Source organism: Amblyraja radiata, chromosome 37 (genome assembly GCF_010909765.2).
Source record: "Amblyraja radiata isolate CabotCenter1 chromosome 37, sAmbRad1.1.pri, whole genome shotgun sequence".
NCBI lineage: Eukaryota > Metazoa > Chordata > Chondrichthyes > Rajiformes > Rajidae > Amblyraja > Amblyraja radiata.
The window spans coordinates 13,585,983-13,607,301 of NC_045992.1; the positions used below are offsets into that span (position 1 = coordinate 13,585,983).

A 21,319-nucleotide genomic window follows, 5' to 3' on the forward strand; every position below is an offset into this window, starting at 1 on the left:
CACAAAGGATGGTGGGTGTATGGAACGAGCTGCCAGAGCAGGTAGTTGTGGCAGGATCTGTGGCAACTTTTAAGCAATTAGACAGGTACATGGATAAGACAGGTTGAGAGGGACATGGCCAAACGCAGGCAGGTGGGATTTGGGACTAGTGCAGGTGGGACATGTTGGTCAGTGTGGGCATGTTGGGCCGAAGGGCCTGTTTTCACGCTGTATGACTCTGTGACACGGTCAGGATGAATGTGGGGGTTAGTTAAATCGTTTAAATGTAATTAGTGAAATAAATTTGTATCCAGTTCCACCTGCTTCGATATTTGTTGTTAAATTTAACTGTTTCCAGTCCACATTAAAAAAAACAAAGATAGACACAAAAATGACTTCCAATGCCCGGCTGTTACGGTTTATCGCTGATTTTTCCAACGGTATAAATGCTTTTTAAACACGATTCTGTGATTTCAACGCAAAAAAAAAAAATCCTAGGACGCAGGCGACATTGGCGGTGGGCGTCCATACAAAATGTGTATTTTAGTGTGGGAATTAACTGCCAATGCGCTTAAACCAACAACCTGTGCATAAAATATGTAGGAGGGAACTGCAGATGCTGGTTTAAACCGAGGATAGACACAAAAACCTGGAGTGACTCAGCGGGTCAGACAGCATCTCTGGAGAAACCCATTCCTTTTCTCCAGTCTGACCCGCTGAGTTTTACTCCAACTTTTTGTGTCAACCTGTTGGGTTTGCCGCTGAGCCTCTGGGGATTGATTACAACTGACCAGGTCACGCAATGTACTTTCATCTCGTATCAAATTGATTTTGTTCCTCGCGGTTGCAAATTGCCCAGTAACTCATTTCAATGTCGTCTGCTTTTTTTTTGGCAAGAGTGTTATGTAACAGCTTCGCGGCGCGTCTATCGCTTCTACACATCTAAAGGCTTCATTATAATAAAACATCGAAACTCCCGAGTAACGCTGAATAATTGGACAATTGCAGGGACAAAAGAAACGCCGTGGAACACGGAGAGTACAAGTAAAATTCCCGTTGTCTTACAAAACTAATTACTACCTGTCATATTGATCAGGAATGGGCAGAATTAGTAAAATAATGACTTTCGATCTGTCTGGGACAGTATGTGGGTCGCTGCGCAGGGAATGGTTCTGTATAAAGGGCGGGCGATTGACTTATCAAGCATCTCAGTAGCCATGAAGTTCCCAATCACAGCGTTGCTGGCGGCTGTGGTCCACTTGCCAGTGGTCATGGCGTTCTCGCCCGCTAACTGGACTTGGCGTGTGTTGGAAACTAAACCAGGCCCCCTGCCGACCAGAAGGGAGGTGGCAACTTTCATCCGCAGCCTGGAGGCTCGTAACATCAGCTTGAACCTGCCCTCGCATATGATCAACCTGTACCGCAGTTCCAACTCGAGGAACTACACTGGTCTCTCCACTCACGAAAGACCCGTGCTGCCGGAGGCCGACACCGTGCGGAGCCTGGTGGCGAAAAGTAAAGTATTTGTGTTCTGTGTAACTTCGTTCTGTGTGTCGTCTTGACATGAGATGCTTTCTATTTCAGTCGCCTTTTCATGTGGCAGGCGATTGTCTCCAAATCACTCTCCCAGACATAGCCAATCGGGTCCAATCCACATTCATGCTTTGATGGCTTTGAACAGGGATTGCCCGGAGGATGAAGGCGAGTCGTGGTCTGGCTCGGAATGCAGAATCTTTTCAGTCTGTCTGTTTTGCGGGCGAATTCCCAGCAATTGGCATTCCCCAATCCACATTCCAGTGAACACCCTAACACACGATGAGGCCAGATTTGGTAACTAATTCCAGGTCCTTTGTGTTTTTCTTCTCCACAACCGTTTCTTAAAATGCAAAGCGCTTCATTCAACCCGTGCTTTTTATAGGAAACTTCCATTTCTATAGCGCCATTCAGACCCTCGGCTTTTGAAGTGCGTTTGAAGTATTGTCACTGGATAATGTTCTCAATACGGCAACATTGCTGGCGGCAAACTAACGCAAAGCGGGTTGTCTGCTCGGTGTAACTTTAAAAAGATGGTGTCTTTTGGGGATAGTATAGTGAGGAAGAGTTTCGCGTTTCATATTACGGTAAACTTGAAGAGCACCTGATTTTCATTTTTTCATTTGAAAACCAAAGATCTTTGATGAAAACTACTCATAAATCTATCCCCACTTACCCGCTCGATTCGAATCCCTTGTGTCCAGCCGCTACCCTATCCACCACCCCGACCCCCACCCCCACCCCGTCCCGAGTGCGTTCAAAGGCAATGTGTGATAGTGATGTGTTATTGTGTAGGAATTAGGAACTGCAGATGCTGGTTTAAACCGAGAGAGACACAAAAAAAAGCTGGAGTAACTCAGCGGGTCAGACAGCATCTCTGGAGAAAATGAAAAGTTGACGTTTCGGGTCGAGACCCTTCTTCAGAAATCTGAAGAAGTCAGAAGTCTGAAGAAGGGTCTCGCCCCGAAACGTCACCTCTTCCTTTCCTCCAGAGATGCTGTCTGACCCGCTGCGTTATTCCAGCTTTTTGTGTCTTATCTTTAGTTGTTGTTGGGTTACAAGAGCGCAATTGTCCCTTTGGTATGGGAGTTGTTTACATGAAAAAATAACGCAGGAGCACCGTCCTATGAATGACAAATTGGACCTCTTCTCAGTGTCGTTAGTAACAGCGAAAATAGATGAGTACATGGATGCATAATAGACACTCCATTGTAGGTTGGGCAATAAAATAAAAAGGACATAATCTAACTATTCATTAGCTATTTACTTTACACTATATGGTGAATCTGTCGTGCAATATATTCATATTTTTGTGTATTATTTCCGAAAACAGAGAAATAGGTGCAGTAGTCCATTCGGCCCTTCGAGCCAGCAATGCCATTCAATATGATCATGGCTGATTATCTAAAATCAGTACCCCGTTCCTGCTTTTCCCCATATTCCTTGGTCCTTTAGCCTTAAGAGCTAAATCCAACTCTCTCTTGAAAACAAACATCCAGTGAATTGGCCTCCCGCTCCCCACTGCCTTCTGTGGCAGAGGATTCCATCATCATCAACTTCAACCTGTCAGATATTTCTCAATAAGGCAACACAAAGTGCCGGAGTAATTCAACGGGCCACGCGGCGTCCCTGGGGAACATGGACAGGAGTTGCCTATGCATGTTCTCCAGAGATGCTGCCTCGCCCCCTGAGTTACTCCAGCATTTCGTGTCTTCTTTTTAAACCATATCTGTGGTTCCTTGTTTCTGCCGACATTTCTCACTGTATGTTTGACAGCATCAGTGACTTATCCATGCGAGATAAACTAAACGGAACGCCCCCATCCCACCTAATGATGAGGATAAAACTGACCTCTCAAAAACGTGTTTCATTAGCACCACAGATTACGCCGCGCTGAAACGCTGTCTATTCAAATGTCGTGTCAATTGTTGTCTTGTGGGGTGGAACTATTTTATTGTTTAAGGGATGGAGTGCAGATAGACAAAAAAAAAACTGGAGTAACTCAGCGAGTCAGGCAGCATCTCTGGAAAAGAGGGGTAGGTGACGTTTCGAGCCGAGACCCTTCTTCAGACGGGATGGAGAGGGTATGTGGGATTTGGTCCTGCGAGATTTTTTTAAGAAAGCATTCTTCCGATTTTCCTGAGTGTTTAGCGATTATGGAAGGGTGGATCAGTTGTATAGGATAAAGGTAGCAAGGTTACATTAAAGTTTTTGATCATACATCCTGCTGCCCAGAAGAAAAATAATCCACTTACAAACAGAGACACCAGGAACTGAAAATGCTGGTTTACAAAAAACTCAAAAATGCTGGAGAAACTCAGCGGTCAGGCAGCATCTCCGGAGAACATGGGTAGGTGACGTTTCGGAAAGGGACCCTTCTTAGATTTGAAGAAGGGTCCCGACCCCAAACGTCACCTATCCACATTCTTCAGAGATGCTGCCTGACCCTCTGAGTTTTTCCAGAACTGTCTTTTTTTCCGCTTAAAAACAACTATCGATTGCCTTATTTAATGGGCAATATGAATACAACTTCTCAGAAACACGGTATCATTTCACAATGCATTAATTGAATAGACAAGCGCTGTTCCTTATACTTGCAAAGAGGCATTTCAAGTTCCTTTACTCCAGGTGAGACCACATCTGGAGCACTGTGTGCAGTTTTGGTCTCCTAATTTGAGGAAGGACATCTATTATTATTGAGGGAGTGCAGCGTCGGTTCACGAGGTTAGTCCCCGGGATGGCGGGACTGTCATATGAGGAAAGATTGGAAAGACTGGGCTTGTGTTCACTGGAATTTAGAAAGATGAGAGGGGATCTTATAAAAATATATAAAATTATAAAAGGATTGGACAAGCTAGATGCAGGAAAAATGGTCCCAATTCTGGGAAAGTCCAGAACCAGGGGCCACAGTCTAAGAATAAAGGGGAGGACATTTAAAACTGAGATGAGAAAAAACTTTTTCACCCAGAGAGTTGTGAATTTGTGTGAATTCGCTGCCACAGAATGCAGTGGAGGCCAATTCTCTGGATGAATTTAAAAGAGTTAGATAGAGCTCTTGTGGCTAGCGGAATCAAGGGGTATGGGGAGAAGGCAGGCACGGGTTACTGATCGTGGATGATCAGCCATGATCACAATGAATGGCGGTGCTGGCTCGAAGGGCCGAATAGCCTCCTCCTGCACCTATTTTCTATGTTTCTATGTTTCCAGCCTCTACACTGCAGGGAGGAGGTTCTCGTGTTCTCTTCAAAAATACACCAGACCAACATGATCAGTAATTGATAATACTGCGTGCCTAGCCGAAAGCAAGGCTCAACCATTAGTTAATGTGTTTACCCAGCATTTACTCAATATTGTGAGCATTTCTTTCCCTAACGTACGGGGAAACGGGGAAGTACACCTGATCTGGGGGGTCCTTGAACATCAGTCTATGAAAGTAAGCATGCAGGTACAACAGGCAGTGAAGAAAGCGAATGGCATGTTAGCCTTTATAACAAGAGGAATCGAATACAGGAGCAAAGAGGTCCCTCTGCAGTTGTACAGAGCCCTAGTGAGACCACACCTGGAGTATTGTGTGCAGTTTTGGTCCCCTAATTTGAGGAAGGACATTCTTGCTATTGAGGGAGTGCAGTTTAGGTTTACAAGGTTAATTCCCGGGAACGCGGGACTGTCATATGCTGAGAGAATGGAGCAGCTGGGCTTGTACACTCTGGAGTTTAGAAGGATGAGAAGAGATCAGCCATGATCACATTGAATGGCGGTGCTGGCTCGAGTGGCCGAATGGCCTACTCCTGCACCTATTGTCTGTTGTCTATTGACGCGCGGAAACTGATTCCAGCAAGTTTATATTGAAACACAACTAGAAATGATGGAATAGGTCTATTTTCTCAGTCCACAGCTGCTGCCTGACCATTTCCAGCATTTTCTAATTGTATTCCAGATTTTCAGCATCAGATTTTATTTACTTTTCACCCGCGTGTTTACATATATAGGAAGCTAACGCGATGATTAATCCATTGCATATTGGCCTTCCTTAACCGTTCGTGTGTAGGAAGGAACTGCAGATGCTGAATTACATCGAAAATAGACACAAAATGCTGGAGTAACTCAGCGGGACAGGCAGCAACAATAACCGGCCGCCGTTCGTGTGTTCCGCGTCTCCAGAGCACGATTGGGCAGCCCGGACAACATTTCACAAAAAAGCAACCCGATAACGATCTTGAAGTGTCCCGCCGGGAAACGTCCCCTGTCAGTTTCCCTCCACGGATGCTGCCCGACCCGCTGAGTTCTTCCAGCAAATAGTGTTTTGCTTACGACCCAAAATCTGGTTTGGTGGGGGGGCGGGGGCGGGATTTAGAGAATAAATACTGGGCAGGAAATTGTTCCAACTTCGCTGCCTCTTCTGGGAGAATTGGGAAATCCTACAGCTATTTGAGCTGGTGGTTGTGGTGGTCTTCTCGACATCTCAGCCCACGGCACGGCTCTGCTGCCTGGGGTGGCTGTTGACTGAGGACTAGTCATTATAGCTCAAGGGGCCGAGAAGATATCGCGACATCATTTGCAGCTGAGCAGTGAAGTGTCCGGGTCTCTGGAAGTGTACCTTGAGCAGAGTTAACACAGGGGGGAGCTCATTTGTTTAGGAAACGAAGGAACTGTAGATGCTGGTTTAAACCATAGATAGACACAAAGTGCTGGAGTAACTCAATGGGACAGACAACATCTCTGGGGCGACGTTTCGGGTCGAGACCTTTCTTCTGAGATGTGTTGTCAACTTTGAGTTTTCTTGACATTGTTGTATGTAGTTTTAGTTGAGTTTATTGTCACGTGGACCGAAGTACAGTAACAATATTGTTGCCGTGTGCTCTCCAGTCTGCGGGGAAACTGTGCATGGTTACAATCGAGCCGCTTCCAGTGTACAGATGTGGGATAAAGGGAATAACCTTTCGTGCAAGCAAAATTCCATAAAGATAATGTGAGGGTCTCCAATGATAAGGTCAGGACCACTGTCTAGTCGGCCATAGGGTTGTTCAGTTAATAGACAATAGACAATAGTAGGCCATTCGGCCCTTCGAGCCAGCACCGCCATTCAATGTGATCATGGCTGATCATCCCCAATCAGTACCCCGTTCCTGCCTTCTCCCCATATCCCCTGACTCCGCTATTTTTAAGAGCCCTATCTAGCTCTCTCTTGAAAGCATCCAGAGAACCAGCCTCCACCACCCTCTGAGGCAGAGAATTCCACTCTCACCACAGTGACTTTATCAGACAGTTGTCGATAAAAAGCTAGTTATTTCCCTGGTTTAATACCTAATTGTGTTTCCCCCTGAAATTTCAAATGCGGAATTGGGTCGTGTGCAGTTGCCCCGCGGCCTTGTCCTGCTCCCATCGCTCGGCGCTTTAACCTGGCGTTCAGTATCAGCCCTTCGCTTCTTCCCGTCCTCGCCACCAAAGGCTGACACGTTAGATCCCTACAAATGTTGGACCCTAATGCCTCTTTATTCTAAAAACAAATTGCTGGGGATAACGCAGCGGGTCAGACAGCATCTCTGGAGCCAGCCAGTCACACTGTATGGAAGCAGGCTCTTCTGGCCATTGCCGACCAATCTATACTAGCCCCATCCACATTAGTCCCACTTGTCCACATTTGGTCTGTATATCTAAACATTTCCTATCCGTGTACCTGTCCAAATGTATTTTAAATGTAGTTATAGTACCTGCCTCAACTACCTCCTCTGGCAGCTCATGCCATGTACTTGGATAGACTTGGATAGGTGATTTTCGGGACGGGACTCTTCATATAAACTAATCTCATCTGTTCGTTCATGATCCATATCCCCCCCATTCTCTGCATGCCATGTGTCTGCTTAAAAGCCTCTTAAAAATCTAGTATCCTATTTCTCTCCACCGCCACCACCAGTATCGCGTTCCAGCCTCTCATCGCCGTCTGCGTAAAATAAAAACTTGTTCGCGCAACTCCATTTAGAAACAAGCAACCACAGGTGCTGGTACACAAAAAAGCTGGAGAAACTCAACGGGTGCAGCAGCATCTATGGAGCGAAGGAAATAGGCAACGTTTCGTGCCTTCGATTTTCCAGCATCTGCAGTTCCTTCTTAAACACAGGTGCTGGTAACTCAGTGGGGTTTAGGCTGCATTTGTAGGAAAGAACTGCAGACGTCGGTTTAAATCGAAAGCAGACAAAAAATGCTGGAGTAACTCAGCGGGACAGGCAGCATCTCTGGAGTGATGTTCCGGGTCGAGACCCTTCTTCAGACAGGCTCTCCAATGAGGTGGATGGTAGCTCAGGTCCGCTCTGTAGTTGTTGATGGGATGGCTCAGTTGCCTGTTGGGTGTAGTCATTAATTTACGTAAAATATTGAGCAGTGTCAGCGCAGTAGAAGATCCAGAACAAGGGGTCACAGTTTAAGGATAAGGTGGAAGTCTTTTAGGACCGAGATGAGAAAAGAAAATTCACACAGAGAGTGGTGAATCTGTGGAATTCTCTGCCACAGAATGTAGTTGAGGCCAGTTCGTTGGCTATATTTAAGAGGGAGTTAGATGGCTAAAGGGATCAGGGGGTATGGAGAGAAGGCAGGTACAGGATACTGAGTTGGATGATCAGCCATGATCATATTGAATGGCGGTGCAGGCTCGAAGGGCCGAATGGCCTGCTCCTGCACCTATTTTCTATGTTTCTATGATAACAGCAGGAAAGAAACATTTGTTGTATCTGGAGGTGTGCGTATCCTTTAGGAAGGTCGCTCGCTCTCACTGAATGTAATCGCTGTTGTTCATCTTTCCCTAGGTTTCCGTCACAACGGGAGCCGCTGGATTGTCACCTTTGACATGTCGAGCCTCGCCGCCAACGAGCAGCTTCAGTTCGCCGAGCTGAGGATCAGTGTGCCGGCCTTCGCCGAGTCCTGCTCGCTGCTGGAGATCCGCCACCACTCTCAGTACCCGTGTGGCCCCAGCGTCTGCCAAGACCAGCTGGTCCTGGGATCCTTCCCTCCCGACTCGGCGCTGGAGGACTCGGCCGGCTGCGCCGTGTACAACGTTACCGACATCCTGCGGCGCTGGATGAGCCGCGACCAGGGTGAGCAAGGCGACCTTCCGCCGACAGAGAGCCTGGTGTGCAAGAGGAAGCGGTCGCTGCCGGACCCCATGGCCAAAGCCAAGCCCGAGAGCAAGGAGATGGCCTTACTCTTGGTATTCTCCCGGAGAGCAGAGCGCAGTTGCTCGGGGACATCCTCGCTGCTGAAAGACGCTAAAGGTTCAAAGCGAGTGCGGAGACCCCGCAAGAGGAAAGTCGGTCGGCGAAAGCAGGGCAGCAAGTCTGGCCATGGCTGGGGCCGGGGCAATGGCAGAGGCCGGGGCAGGGGTAGGGGCAAGGGTAATGGTAAGGGCAGAGCGGGGCGCAGCGGAGCCCCTCGCCACCGGCACGCCCGCCACCACGGCAAGGCGGGCAGCTCGACTCCGTGCCGGAGGATCAAGTTTGAAATTAAATTTGGTAAAATCGGCTGGGGTGCCTGGGTCATCTTCCCCAAGGTGTACAACGCTTTCCGCTGCCAGGGAGAGTGTCCGATTCCAACCGGAGAGGATGTTAAACCCACCAACCATGCTTACATGCAGGTAAGGTCATTAATATGTTAAATGCCGCTTCATGTTAGTTTAGTTTAGAGATACAGTGCGGAAACAAGTCCTTCGACCCACCGAGTCCGCGCCGACCAGCGATCGCCGCTCTCTGGTTGTTGATATCAAAGGTTAGACCCATTGAACAAGATTTAAAAGGCTGGACCTCTTCCCCTCTGGAAAATATGTCGAGAGGACGCTTAATGCAAGTATTTACTGAGATGAATAACTATGATGGGCATATGTAATTAGACTGTTCGTGTCCAAAACTAGAGATCACAAATGTATTTAAGAAGGAACTGCAGATGCTGGAAAATCGAAGGTAGACAAAAATGCTGGAGAAACTCAGCGGGTGCAGCAGCATCTATGGAGCGAAGGAAATAGGCAACGTTTCGGGCTGAAACCCTTCTTTAGACTGATGTATGATGGCCACTAACGGCCAACAAGAGATTTAGAGGAACCATCATTCAGTACCTTTCTGCCCCTGTCCCACTTAGGAAACCTGAACGGAAACCTCTGGAGACTTTGCGCCCCATCCAAGGTTTCCGTGCGGTTCCCGGAGGTTTGTGTCAGTCTCCCTACCTGCTTCCACTACCTGTAACCTCCGGCAACCACCTGCAACCTCCAGGAACCGCAAGGAAACCTTGGGTGGGGCGCAAAGTCTCCAGAGGTTTCCGTTCAGGTTTCCTGTGCTGGAGAAACTCAGTGGACCAGGCAGCATCTGTGGAGGGAATTGACCGGCGATATTTCGGGTCAGGACCCTTCTTCAGACTCGGATCCCGACCCTAAACACCGTCTGTCATTTACCTCCAAAGATGCTGCCTGACTGTTCTCTTAACACTTTGTGTATTGCTTAAGATTCTAACACGTGTCAGAGGTTATGGGGAGAAGGCAGGAGAATGAGGTTAGGAGGGAGAGATAGATCAGTCATGATTGAATGGCGGAGTAGGTCTAATTCTATTCCCATCAATTATTATCTTATGTTCTGCAGTTCCTTGTGCCCCCATTCAATTATACTGCAGGACGTGGAGAGCGGGTGCATTTAAATGGAACACGTTAAGAGACATAGTATGGAAACAGGTCCATTCGCCCACTGAGTCCATGCCAACCACTGATCCTTCTCCATTCACACTTGCTCCATATTATCCCACTTTGTCAATCCATTCCCTACAGACTGGGGACAATTAAACCAGAAAACCGTATATCCTTGGCATGGCAAGGAATCCGGAGCAGCCGGAAAAACCCCACACGGTCACAGGTAGAACGTGCAAACACCACACAGAGAGCACCCGAGGTCAGGATCGAATGCGGAACTCTGGCGCTGTGAGGCAGCAGCTCCGCCAGCTCCGATTCTGACTTTCTTCAACTCTTGTTGACAGTAAAGCTGCGCACTTTCTGTAACTGCTGAAGTGATATTGGCGCAGAACAAAGATGTTCTTTGTTCGTATATATATAGACGGCATACACGTGCCAAATATGTGACCATGCCAGCTCTTCAACTGTAGCTTTCACTTTTAATCCCATTTCCCTTTTCACTTCCCCATATAATTTAGTATCCTGTCTTTTCAAATTTATATCCAGTTCTTAAAAGGTGCAATGCATGGCCCCAGTGTTCATGCATAAGTCATAGGAGCATAATTAAGTCATTCGGCCTATCTAATCTACTCCACCATTCAATCATGGCTGATCTATCTATTCCTCTCAACTCAATTTTCCTGCCTGCTCCCCATAACCCTCCCCACGCCTGTGAATCAAGAATCTTTCAATCTCAAAAAATCCCAATATTTGAGCAAAAACAGCCCAAAGCCCTAGTGCAACTCAATCACCTCACCCAGGGCACAACAACTTATTCTGTCTTCCAATTATGTAGTTGCAAACTTTTCTTCAAAGAATTTGTGGCTTCAGCCCTCATTATTTTTTTAACTAAAATTCAATTGCAGTCCTAACTTTCCTGTAGTTCAAGCCTTAGTATGCATCTTTTTCATTCTTCTTATTCCAAATACAGCGCCCTCTGCCGTAGCAGCTTCCAGATTCTCTCCCTAAGCATTTTACCTTTAAACAAACCAACAAGGTCTTTAGTCACCCACCCTGTAAGCCCTGTGCTCTGTGTTTGTGTGCTTTCATTTTTTTTGAAACATTCTAATAATCATAAATAAATAGGTAAAGGCTTGACCTTTTAAAAAATGTTACTGAATATCAGAAATGTTGAGTTATTGGCAGCTACAATGTTGGCCAGGTTTGTTCTGAGCAACAGTTTGGAGGTCATGTTACAGTTGTACAAGACATTGGCTTCAAGGTCAGTTTATTGTCACATGTACCGAAAGGTTGAATAGGTTAGGACTTTATTTCTTGGAGTGCAGGAGGATGAGGGGTGTCTTATAGAGGGATGAAGAGAGATAAGCTGAAGAGAGGAATACTGTAGGTAGGGTAATTTTTACTCAGAATAGGACATAGTTTTAAGGTGAGGGTGGGAAAGTTTGAATAAACCTGAGGGTGAGCTTTTTTACACAAAGGGTGGTCGGCATATGGAATGAACTTCCGGAGGAGGTAGTTGAGGCAGGTAAACTCACAAAGTTTAAAAAACATTTGGACAGGTACATGGATGGGATAGAGGTAGTGGGATATTGACCAAACTCAGGCAGGTGGGAAGAGTGTAGATGGGGCATGTTGGTCAGCTTGGGCAAGTTGGGATGATGGACCTCTTTCCACTCTAGATAGGGGTGATACAGTGGCATAGTGGTAGAACTGCTCCCTCACGGTGCCAGAGACCCGGGTTTGATCTTGGCCTCGTGTGTTGTCTGTGTGGAGTTTGTACGTTCTCCCTGTGACAGTATGGGTCTTCTCCAGGTGCTCTGGTTTCCTCCAACACTGCAAATATGTGCAGGTTTGTAGGTTAATTGGCTTTTGTATATTGTTCGTCGTGTGTCGGATAGAACTAATGTACGGGTTATAGCTGGTTGGCATGGACTCGGTGGGCTGAAGGGCCTATTTCCACGCTGTATCATTAAATTAAATTCCCTACAGCATGTGCTGAGTAAGATCCCTTCCCATACCTCAAGGTGTCTCCGTGAGTGTTGGAGCTAGGTTGTTCCCATCAGTTTCTGCAGGGGTAACAGCAAGAGCTCAAATGTGCACTGTTTTCATAGGTCAACGGTGACCCCAAATGGCTTACCACTGACCACAACTTCCAGTCCAACAGCCTGAGGTTCATTCTTATCTGTTTGCAGTTCAGCCACATGTGTGCCATTTTTCGAAGTAAAAAGATTTGTGTAACCTTAGCTGTGAGGACACTGTGCAGAATCTAGACACGGTGTTGAAGCATACTTGTGCATCACTTTACACTGATACAACATTATAACCATATAACAATTACAGCACGGAAACAGGCCATCTCGACCCTTCTAGTCCATGCCGAACACTTATTCTCACCTAGTCCCATCTACCTCCACTCAGACCATAACCCTCCATTCCATTCCCGTCCATATACCGATCCAATTTATTTTTAAATGATAAAATCAAACCTGCCTCCACCACTTCCACTGGAAGCTCATTCCACACAGCTACCACTCTCTGAGTAAAGAAGTTCCCCCTCATGTTACCCCTAAACTTTTGTCCCTTAATTCTCAAATCATGTCCTCTTGTTTGAATCTTCCCTACTCTCAATGGAAAAAGCTTATCCACGTCAACTCTGTCTATCCCTCTCATCATTAGAACTCATTTATCAATACACGGCAGGCCCTTTAGCTCATGGTTCTGTGCTGCCACATTCTAATAACTCCCTGTACCCGTGGTAATGAAACCTGTGTTTCTTAAATGTGATGAAAATTTTCATCTTTGCCTCACTTCAGGTTGTAAATTCCAGATCATTATCATTCTGTAGGATTGCAAAACATTTTCTCAGTCTGAAGAAGGCTGCCGACCCGAAATGTCACCTATCAATGTCCTCCAGAGATGCTGCCTCGCTTGCTGAGTTACCATTTTTGTGTCCTTTGCCTGATTTTAACTCCTCTGGTAAACTATGCCCTTCATAATATTATGTATCATTAAGATTCCTTTCAGTCTCTACTGTGTCAAAAGAAAGCAATGCTGACATTTCCAATCTTTCCACATAACAACAACTTTCCAAGTCCTGCTAACATCCTCCAAAAGATGTCATGCAACTTCTGTAAAGTTGTGACCAGAAATTCCTCCATCACCTCATAAAAGTGATGCAGGGCAGCCCACTGGCAGCAGAGTTACTGCCTTACAGCGCCAGAGACCCGGGTTCGATCCTGACTACGGGTGCTGTCTGTATGGATTTTGTACGTTTTCCCTGTGACCGCGTGGGTTTTCTCCAGGTGCTCTAGTTTCCTCCAACACCCCAAAGACATGCAGGTTTGTAGGTTAATTGGCTTCTGTAAATTGTCCCTAGCATGCAGAATAGAACTAGTAGTGTATGGGTGATTGTTGACTCAGTGGGCCTAAGGACCCATTGCCACGCTGTATCTCTAAACTAAACTAAAATCATAAGACCATAAGATGTAGGAACAGAATTATGCCATTTAGCCCATTGAGTCTGCTCTGCCATTCGATCATGGCTGAGCTATTTTTCCTCTCATTCCCATTCTCCTGCTTTCTTCCCCATAACCATGGACACCCTTTTGAATCAAGAACCTATCAATCCCCACTTTAAAAATACACAAAGACGGCCCCCACAGCCATCTGTGGCAATGAATTCCACGGATTCACCACTCTTTGCTGAAGAAATTACTCTTCATCTCCATTCTTAAAGGTAGGCCCTTTTAATCTGAGGCTGTGCCCTCTGGTGTTAGATTCTCACACTACTGGAAACATACACTCCCACATGCTCTCCACATCCACACTATCTAGGCCTTTCATTATTCAGTAGGTTTCAATAAGATCACCCCCCTCATTCCAATAGCTATAGTAGCATGGTCTTGGTATTTGACTTTGAAAAGGTCTCTAAGATAAACATCATAACGAATAAGCATTATCAATTCACCTAATGGAACTACTCAAGAAAATCAGGTATAGCGTTGTGCAACAAGGTCCCAACAACTCTGCTGTGACCCAATTATCACTGAATAGATTAACTCGCAAGAAAATGGCTTGTGAATTGCCCTTTGGGAATTAAGGCAGACAGGATAAACATCTCCTGGCTTTGGACATTTACAAGCATAGGCTTGGCGATCGCTTCGCCCAACACCTCCGCTCAGTTCGCAATAACCAACCTGATCTCCCGGTGGCTCAGCACTTCAACTCCCCCTCCCATTCCGAATCCGACCTTTCTATCCTGGGCCTCCTCCATGGCCAGAGTGAGGACCACCGTAAATTGGAGGAGCAGCACCTCGTATTTCGCTTGGGCAGTTTGCACCCCAGCGGTATGAACATTGACTTCTCTAATTTCAGGTAGTCCTTACTTTCTCCTCCTCTTCTCAGCTCTCCCTCAGCCCTCTGGCTCCCGCTCCCTCCCCCGCTCCTCCTTTCTTCCTCCCACCCACCCTCACATCAGTCTGAAGAAGGATTTCGACCCGAAATGTTGCCTATTTCCTTCGCTCCATAGATGCTGCCTCACCCACTGAGTTACACCAGCATTTCGTGCTATCAGTCAATTTAGTTTTGTGCTGGATAAATTGTAGGGGCAGGTTTTATAGGTTACTATCCAATATTATGCATGAACACGGGGACTTTAAGCTGCGTTGTGATGATCCCTACATTTTAAATGTGTCCCAATGTTTCTTTGCTTTGGGTCATATGTGCATAAAATTGTTGCTGCAACTCTAAAGCTGTGCCATGCACTGAATCTGAAAGGCAGGATGCAATGTCACAGTGGTGTTAAAGTCAATATGTAACTAACATTTAAAATGATGAGAAAAGACAAAGTGCTGGAGTAACTCCATAGTTCAAGCCTGATCCCCCGAGTTACTCCACCACTCGTGTAAGAAGGAACTACACAATATGCTGACTTAAACCAAGATCAGACTATTTGAAAAGGGTCTCGACCTGAAACGTTGCCTATTCCTATCCCCCAGAGATGCTGTCTGAACCGCTGAGTTGCTCTTACTCCACACTTCGTGTCCTTTTTTGTAAACAAGCATCTGCAGTTCCTCATTTCTATATTTAAAAATGTTAAACCAGCATCTGCAGTTCCTTGTTTCTATATTTTAAAATGTAACCTGTATTTTAAGAATTCTGAGCCATGTATCTTTTTTTCCCCCCCCCCCCAGAGTTTGCTCAAATTCCATCATCCATCGCTGGTGCCTTCCCCGTGTTGTGTCCCCACTAAAATGAGTCCAATGAGCATGCTGTACATAGAAAAGGGCGAGGTGGTGTTACGCCATCATGAGAACATGGTGGTCCGAGAGTGTGGATGTCGTTGACTTACCTCCCCGTATTAACCTCATGTGTCAAGACAAAAGCCCGCGTGGTATCGGCACGATCCGAGTGGCTGCGTTTAACGGATTACTCTGCACTCACGGCCCCTACAGTTCAACAGCTAACTGGTCAAGCAGTCCTGGGCACTGGTGGGAGGAGTAACCTTTCGTGGAAGTAAAAGCGCGTGGATCGATTAGTAGAACTGGGTGCAAGTGGCTGCAGCAGTCAAATATTCAACAGACATTGGCGAATGGTAGCGAAACTACATCCAGATAAACATTGATGCCTCCCAAGGAAGATGTGCAAAGCAGATGCAAGGGGAAAGCAAATGCAAAACAAGTTAAAACTGCACTGTTGTATATTATCTACATTTGAAAATGTTCCTGATTATATTTTTATAGCTCAACATATATGACTGTACAATCAGCAAACTATTTATATTAAAAATCTTATCCATACTGGAGTTGATTCTTGTGTTATGTATTCGGCTTTCTTTTAATAGCAGCACAGTTTCTTTGATAATTCCGGTGATAAGGAGTTCCAAATGATCTTCACAAGATATTCCGTGGTTGTCACTACTCCCTTCAGTCATCAATTGTTCCATGGAGCACGCAATGGACAGGTTCGCAAAGTGACAGGAGCACTTAGTGAGCAGCAGGGTACGCAACACGAGGGCTGGAAATGCATCTGTCACAATGGGCCTGGTGACACCGTTGGATTCATATTCTTAAACAATTGAGCACATTCTACACACGATTATGCAATGAAGGAAGAGCAGATCACAAGGAAAGAACAGTCATTGCCCTCGAGGAGGCGAAGAACTAAGAAGTCCAGTGAATTACGTCCGTGCCTTTATCACCTAACTGGTGGAAATCAAAGAACCAGTTGAAACATTTCCAGATCCTGATCCATCGCTTGCTGCTACAAAGAACCGAATCGAGAATCTCACCCTATAAGAGCCACAAAGTTGGATCCTGAGTGCAGCTCCACAGCAGGTAGGGACTGGGAAAAACAGCAAGGGGAATGGAGTTTAATCTGGAAATGGAGAGAATGTGTTTCTTTGTGGATGGAGCACAAGGGCAGGGAAGGTGCATACACAACCCTGTGAGAGATGTGCACTCCCTTCTAGCCCTAATGCAAGAAGCTTCGCAAGAGCATTCAGATAATATTTATCACTGAGCTACATAATATTAAAAATGCGATTACTTGAATGGCTTAAAGAGAGAGAAGGTGGCTAGCTGTTGGCAAGAAAATTTCAGTGCTTAGGGGTCAGAAAGTAACCTTAGTTTTGAGAACTTGCATTTGGAACAAGTGTATGACAAACCCAACGAAAGGGAGGACAATTCTGGAGTTAATTTTGATGAATAAAATTGGATGCATATAAGGACAATAGAGACATTTTCATTGTAGCGGTCCAAACATGGTTAACTTTGGCCAAAGATAAAACAGTAAAGGTCAGCTTTACAAGGCTGAGCAGTGACAGCAAAATTGAACTGGAAACACCAACCTGAAAATAATAGTGTTGAAGAAAATCAGACATGTCGCGCGCGGGGTGACGCCTGTTTGGTGGCGAGTAGTCGCCCAAAGAGTCGTACCTTTTTCTGGTCGCCGCTGGATTTTCAACAGGTTGAAACATTTCGGCAACCTGTTGCGACTATGACGGGTGCCGGCAAGTCGCCGAAAAAAAAAATTGCATAGTTGGGACAGGCACGTCGAGTACATTAAGAACAAGAGTGCAGCGAAGGATACAATGGGGCCTATCAGGCAATGAATAAGTGACTAATGCATAAACGTGAAGGATGTGGATACTGGGTAAGAATGGATTAATGGGTTGGAAGTGGATAAATCTCCAGGACCAGATGGTGCATGTCATAGAGACAGCGTCTCACAGCGTGAAACAGGTTCTTCGGCCCAACTTGCCCCCGCTAACCAACATGCCCATCTACAGTAGTCCCACCTGCCTACATTTATCAATATCCCTCTAAACCTATCCTATCCATGTACCTGTTTAAATGTTTCTTAAACTTTGTGATGGTACTTGCCTCCACTACTTCCCCCGGCAGTTCATTCCATACACCACCCTTTGTATAAAAAAAAGTTGACCCCCAGGTTCCTATTAAATCTCCCCTGACCTTAAACCCTTGTCCTCTGGTCCTCTATTCCAATCGAGCATGTCTGAAGTTGGCAAAAGAAAGGAAATTGCAGAAGCTTTGAACATCATTTGACAACCTACTTGGTTATCTCATGATGCCAGGGGACTGGGGGACAGCTAACATTGTTTAAGAGGGAAGAATAAAAGGTTAAACTAAGTAATCACTGGCCAATTGGTTTAACTTTAATTCTGAAGGAGAACAAGAATCTTCATTTTGGAAGACACCGAATAACCAGGACAGTCGACGTGGATTTGTTAAATGTTTAAATGGACTGATCTTTTTGAGAGTGTAACAAGAGTCTGAGATCAATGCTGTGGATGTAATCTGTGTGTATTTTAGCAAGGTATCTGACAAGTTCGCACATAACATGCAGGTTGAAAAGATCTACATCTTGGCAGAAAAACCAGATCAATTTGTCAAGATGGACACCCTTTACCGAATTCTTACAAGGATAGTATGGCGCAACACAAATTTGGATTTAAATCCAATTATGGGTTGGGTGAGGTGGGGTGGGGGGGGGACGGACGTGGGGCAGGTATATCTCCACTTTTTTCTTTTTTTCCTCTTATATCTTTATTCACTCTTTGGCCACGCTACTTTGGTAGCCTAGGGGTCCTATCTTTTCACCTTTTCCCTCTCTTGTTCATTCTCTCTTCTTTTCCCTCATTTTCAGGTTAAAAGGTCAAAATTGAATCTGTACAATAATTGTGTAATTTTACATGCCGAATGTTTTATTCGTGTACGATTGCTTCTAATAAAAATAATTGAAAAAAAGACAAAACTCGCCAACAATTTCTATACGGAAACTGATCAAGATGGCAGCAGCTCTACACACTGATAAAGTTATCAACCACTCATCCACCCCAAATAGAAACATAGAAAATAGGTGCAGGAGTGGGCCATTCGGCCCTTCGAGCCTGCACCGCAATTCGATATGATCATGGCTGATCATCCAACTCAGTATCCTGTACCTGCCTTCTCTCCATACCCCCTGATCCCTTTAGCCACAAGGGCCACATCTAACTCCCTCTTAAATATAGCCAATGAACTGACCTCGACTACCCTCTGTGGCAGAGAATTCCAGAGATTCACCACTCTCTGTGTAAAAAATGATTTTCTCATCTCGATCCTAAAAGACTTCCCTCTTATCCTTAAACTGTGACCCCTAGTTCTGGACTTCCCCAACATCGGGAACAATCTTCCTGCATCTAGCCTGTCCAACCCCTTAAGAATTTTGTAAGTTTCTATAAGATCCCCCCTCAATCTTCTAAATTCTAGCGAGTACAAACCGAGTCTATCCAGTCTTTCGTCATATGTCGTTCATTCTCAAGGATTCAGTGAGATGACTGGTCTAGGAGTGTGTGGGTTTGATAAAAAGGATAAAACATGACCTGTTATTTTCACCATGAAGGTACCACAAAATAATTGTTGGCAACATTCATTTTTGTTAATCCAGCTATCTCCATGTTCAAGCATCCTGCTTAATCTTCCACCAAGAGAAGTCTCTTAAGCATTCACAATCCATTTCCCTCTACAACCAGCATTTCAAAGTCCACATGTATAAATATTAGCCCCAATCAAACATGGAAAATCATGGTTTGTGTGGTTCATTGTCCTGTATATGGTGCATGGCGATGGCCTAAAAAAATCCATTGGCAGGCTATGCACCAGGTTGTACAGCAGTTCACAGGCTATGCAATCGTATACTTGGGAGACATATGCACCAAGACACACACAATTATCCTGCTAGCCCAAGTTGTCACTGTGTCTCTTTAGATTATAAGCACCAATTGTTTGAAGACAATACCCAACATACTGGCATCAGACCTAAGCTACAGAACTTGCAGTACTCCGGCACTCCCATCTTATTTCAAACCTTTTGGAAAGATGAAATGCTCTGTGATTCCAGTCGTGTTTCAAGCCAAAGATCTTTGGGCGCTCAATCAATGGTATATTTTTTAAATAACATGCTAAATGTCTAACACTCCAAAATGTTTAAAAATATGAAACTGGACTACAGTTCAAAATACAAAAGGATAAAGTTTATTTTTTTTGGAATTATTATTCCATACAAAGATTTTTCTTTTCCATTGATGGTAAATCCAGGTCGCATCAACATACCCATACCAGCAGTTTGCCAACAGATTTGAGAGGATTAGAATGATAAAGCTACCGCCATCAAAGTGAGAGGGTGGTACTTTTCATACATGGGCCATCAATTCACTGGTTGCATGAAGCTGTTGAAGAAGCAGGGTAATCTAATAACCTCTAGATTGAATTGAATTGAATCCTTTGTCATTCAGACCTTTCGGGGATGACTTCTGGGATTACAAATCCTCCAGAATTGCCCTGGAGTCCCCATGAAATGAAGATTTAAGTAAAAGATACCATTGGAGCAGCCCAGGAAAAAATTAGTCATAGAGAGATATAGCATGGAAACAGGCCCTTCAGCCCAGAATCTATGCTGCTCACCAACCCCAATTTACACTAATCCTACATTAATCTTTTTTTTTTATTTTTTAATTCTCCTCAACTCTTCCCCAGATTATTGGGTCAACGAAAGAATTGTTTTGATTTTAATCTGCTTTGAACAATTTTATGTGACACAAAAGTTTTTTTTTACCGAGACCAAGAAATGATCTATTTCCGGGGACATGCTTGTGGCAATTCAAAGTGGTCCATCATGTCACGATATCTCCAGGAATATGCCAGATCGGAAGTGGAATAGAATCAAACTCTGTTCCTGATCATGTTAGGTGACATGCACACAACAATGATGCAAGATTTCTGCTTTAAAGAAAATGCCGATATTCAGTGTGGGCTCCAACTCGATCTGATTATAAACTACAATGGAGTGAAATGAAGTAAACAGAAATCATATTATGGCAAGGGTTAAACTTGCCACCCAGGCAGTTTCCCTTACGGTCACTGGAATAACTTGTCGACTACCAGTCCAAACTACATCTATCATCATAGAACCTAGCTTTGAAAAAAAATGGCATGGCGTATACACAATACAGAAAGTGATAATCAGATCCATTCATCTTATCAGTACCATCGGTACGTTTCAGGTTAAATGCTGCGGCAGATTTTGTTCTTTCAAACTATTCTTCACAAGAAAGTGAGACTCCCCTGGTGTAGGCAGGAACTGCAGATGCTGGTTTAAATCGAAGATGGACAAAATGCTGGAGTAACGCAGCGGGGCAGGCAGCATCTCTGGAGAGAAAGAATAGGCGACGTTTCAGGTCGAGACTCTTCTTCAGACTTTTTGAGATTGCTCTGGTGTTTACGTACAATATAACCTAAAGAAACCTCAAATATACAAACCAGCAAGGAGTCTGCCACAAATGTATATACCCATTTTTAATTCTAACGCTGCGAGTTGCAACATCTCAGTCCTACCCCTTTCAAAGGTAGTCCAGGACCATCCATGTTGGGTATGGGTTCCAAAATGATTGCTATCATATTTGAGGGCAGCTTAACTCCCTACCGCAGTGGGAATATAATAATTCCTGACATCACAGGAGGCCATTCAGCCCATCGAGCCCATGCCAGATCTCAGGGTAATCCCATTAGCCCACCCACTTCTCTAACATTCTCTCTCACATAAACTCCTCCCCCCCCCCCCCCCCCCCCTCACAAGGGGACTACATCC

General features: G+C 45.1%; 1 protein-coding gene across 1 annotated transcript; it reads left to right on the forward strand.

Moving 5' to 3' along the window:
• The first annotated feature begins 1,045 nt into the window (after positions 1–1,045).
• Positions 1,046–15,972, forward strand: LOC116966368 (nodal-like). The gene is made up of 3 exons (XM_033012550.1): positions 1,046–1,514; positions 8,261–9,136; positions 15,364–15,972. Exons 1-3 carry the CDS (start codon positions 1,125–1,127, stop codon positions 15,514–15,516), a joined length of 1,419 nt encoding a protein of 472 aa, XP_032868441.1. The 5' UTR covers positions 1,046–1,124; the 3' UTR covers positions 15,517–15,972.
• The last annotated feature ends 5,347 nt before the right edge of the window (positions 15,973–21,319 follow it).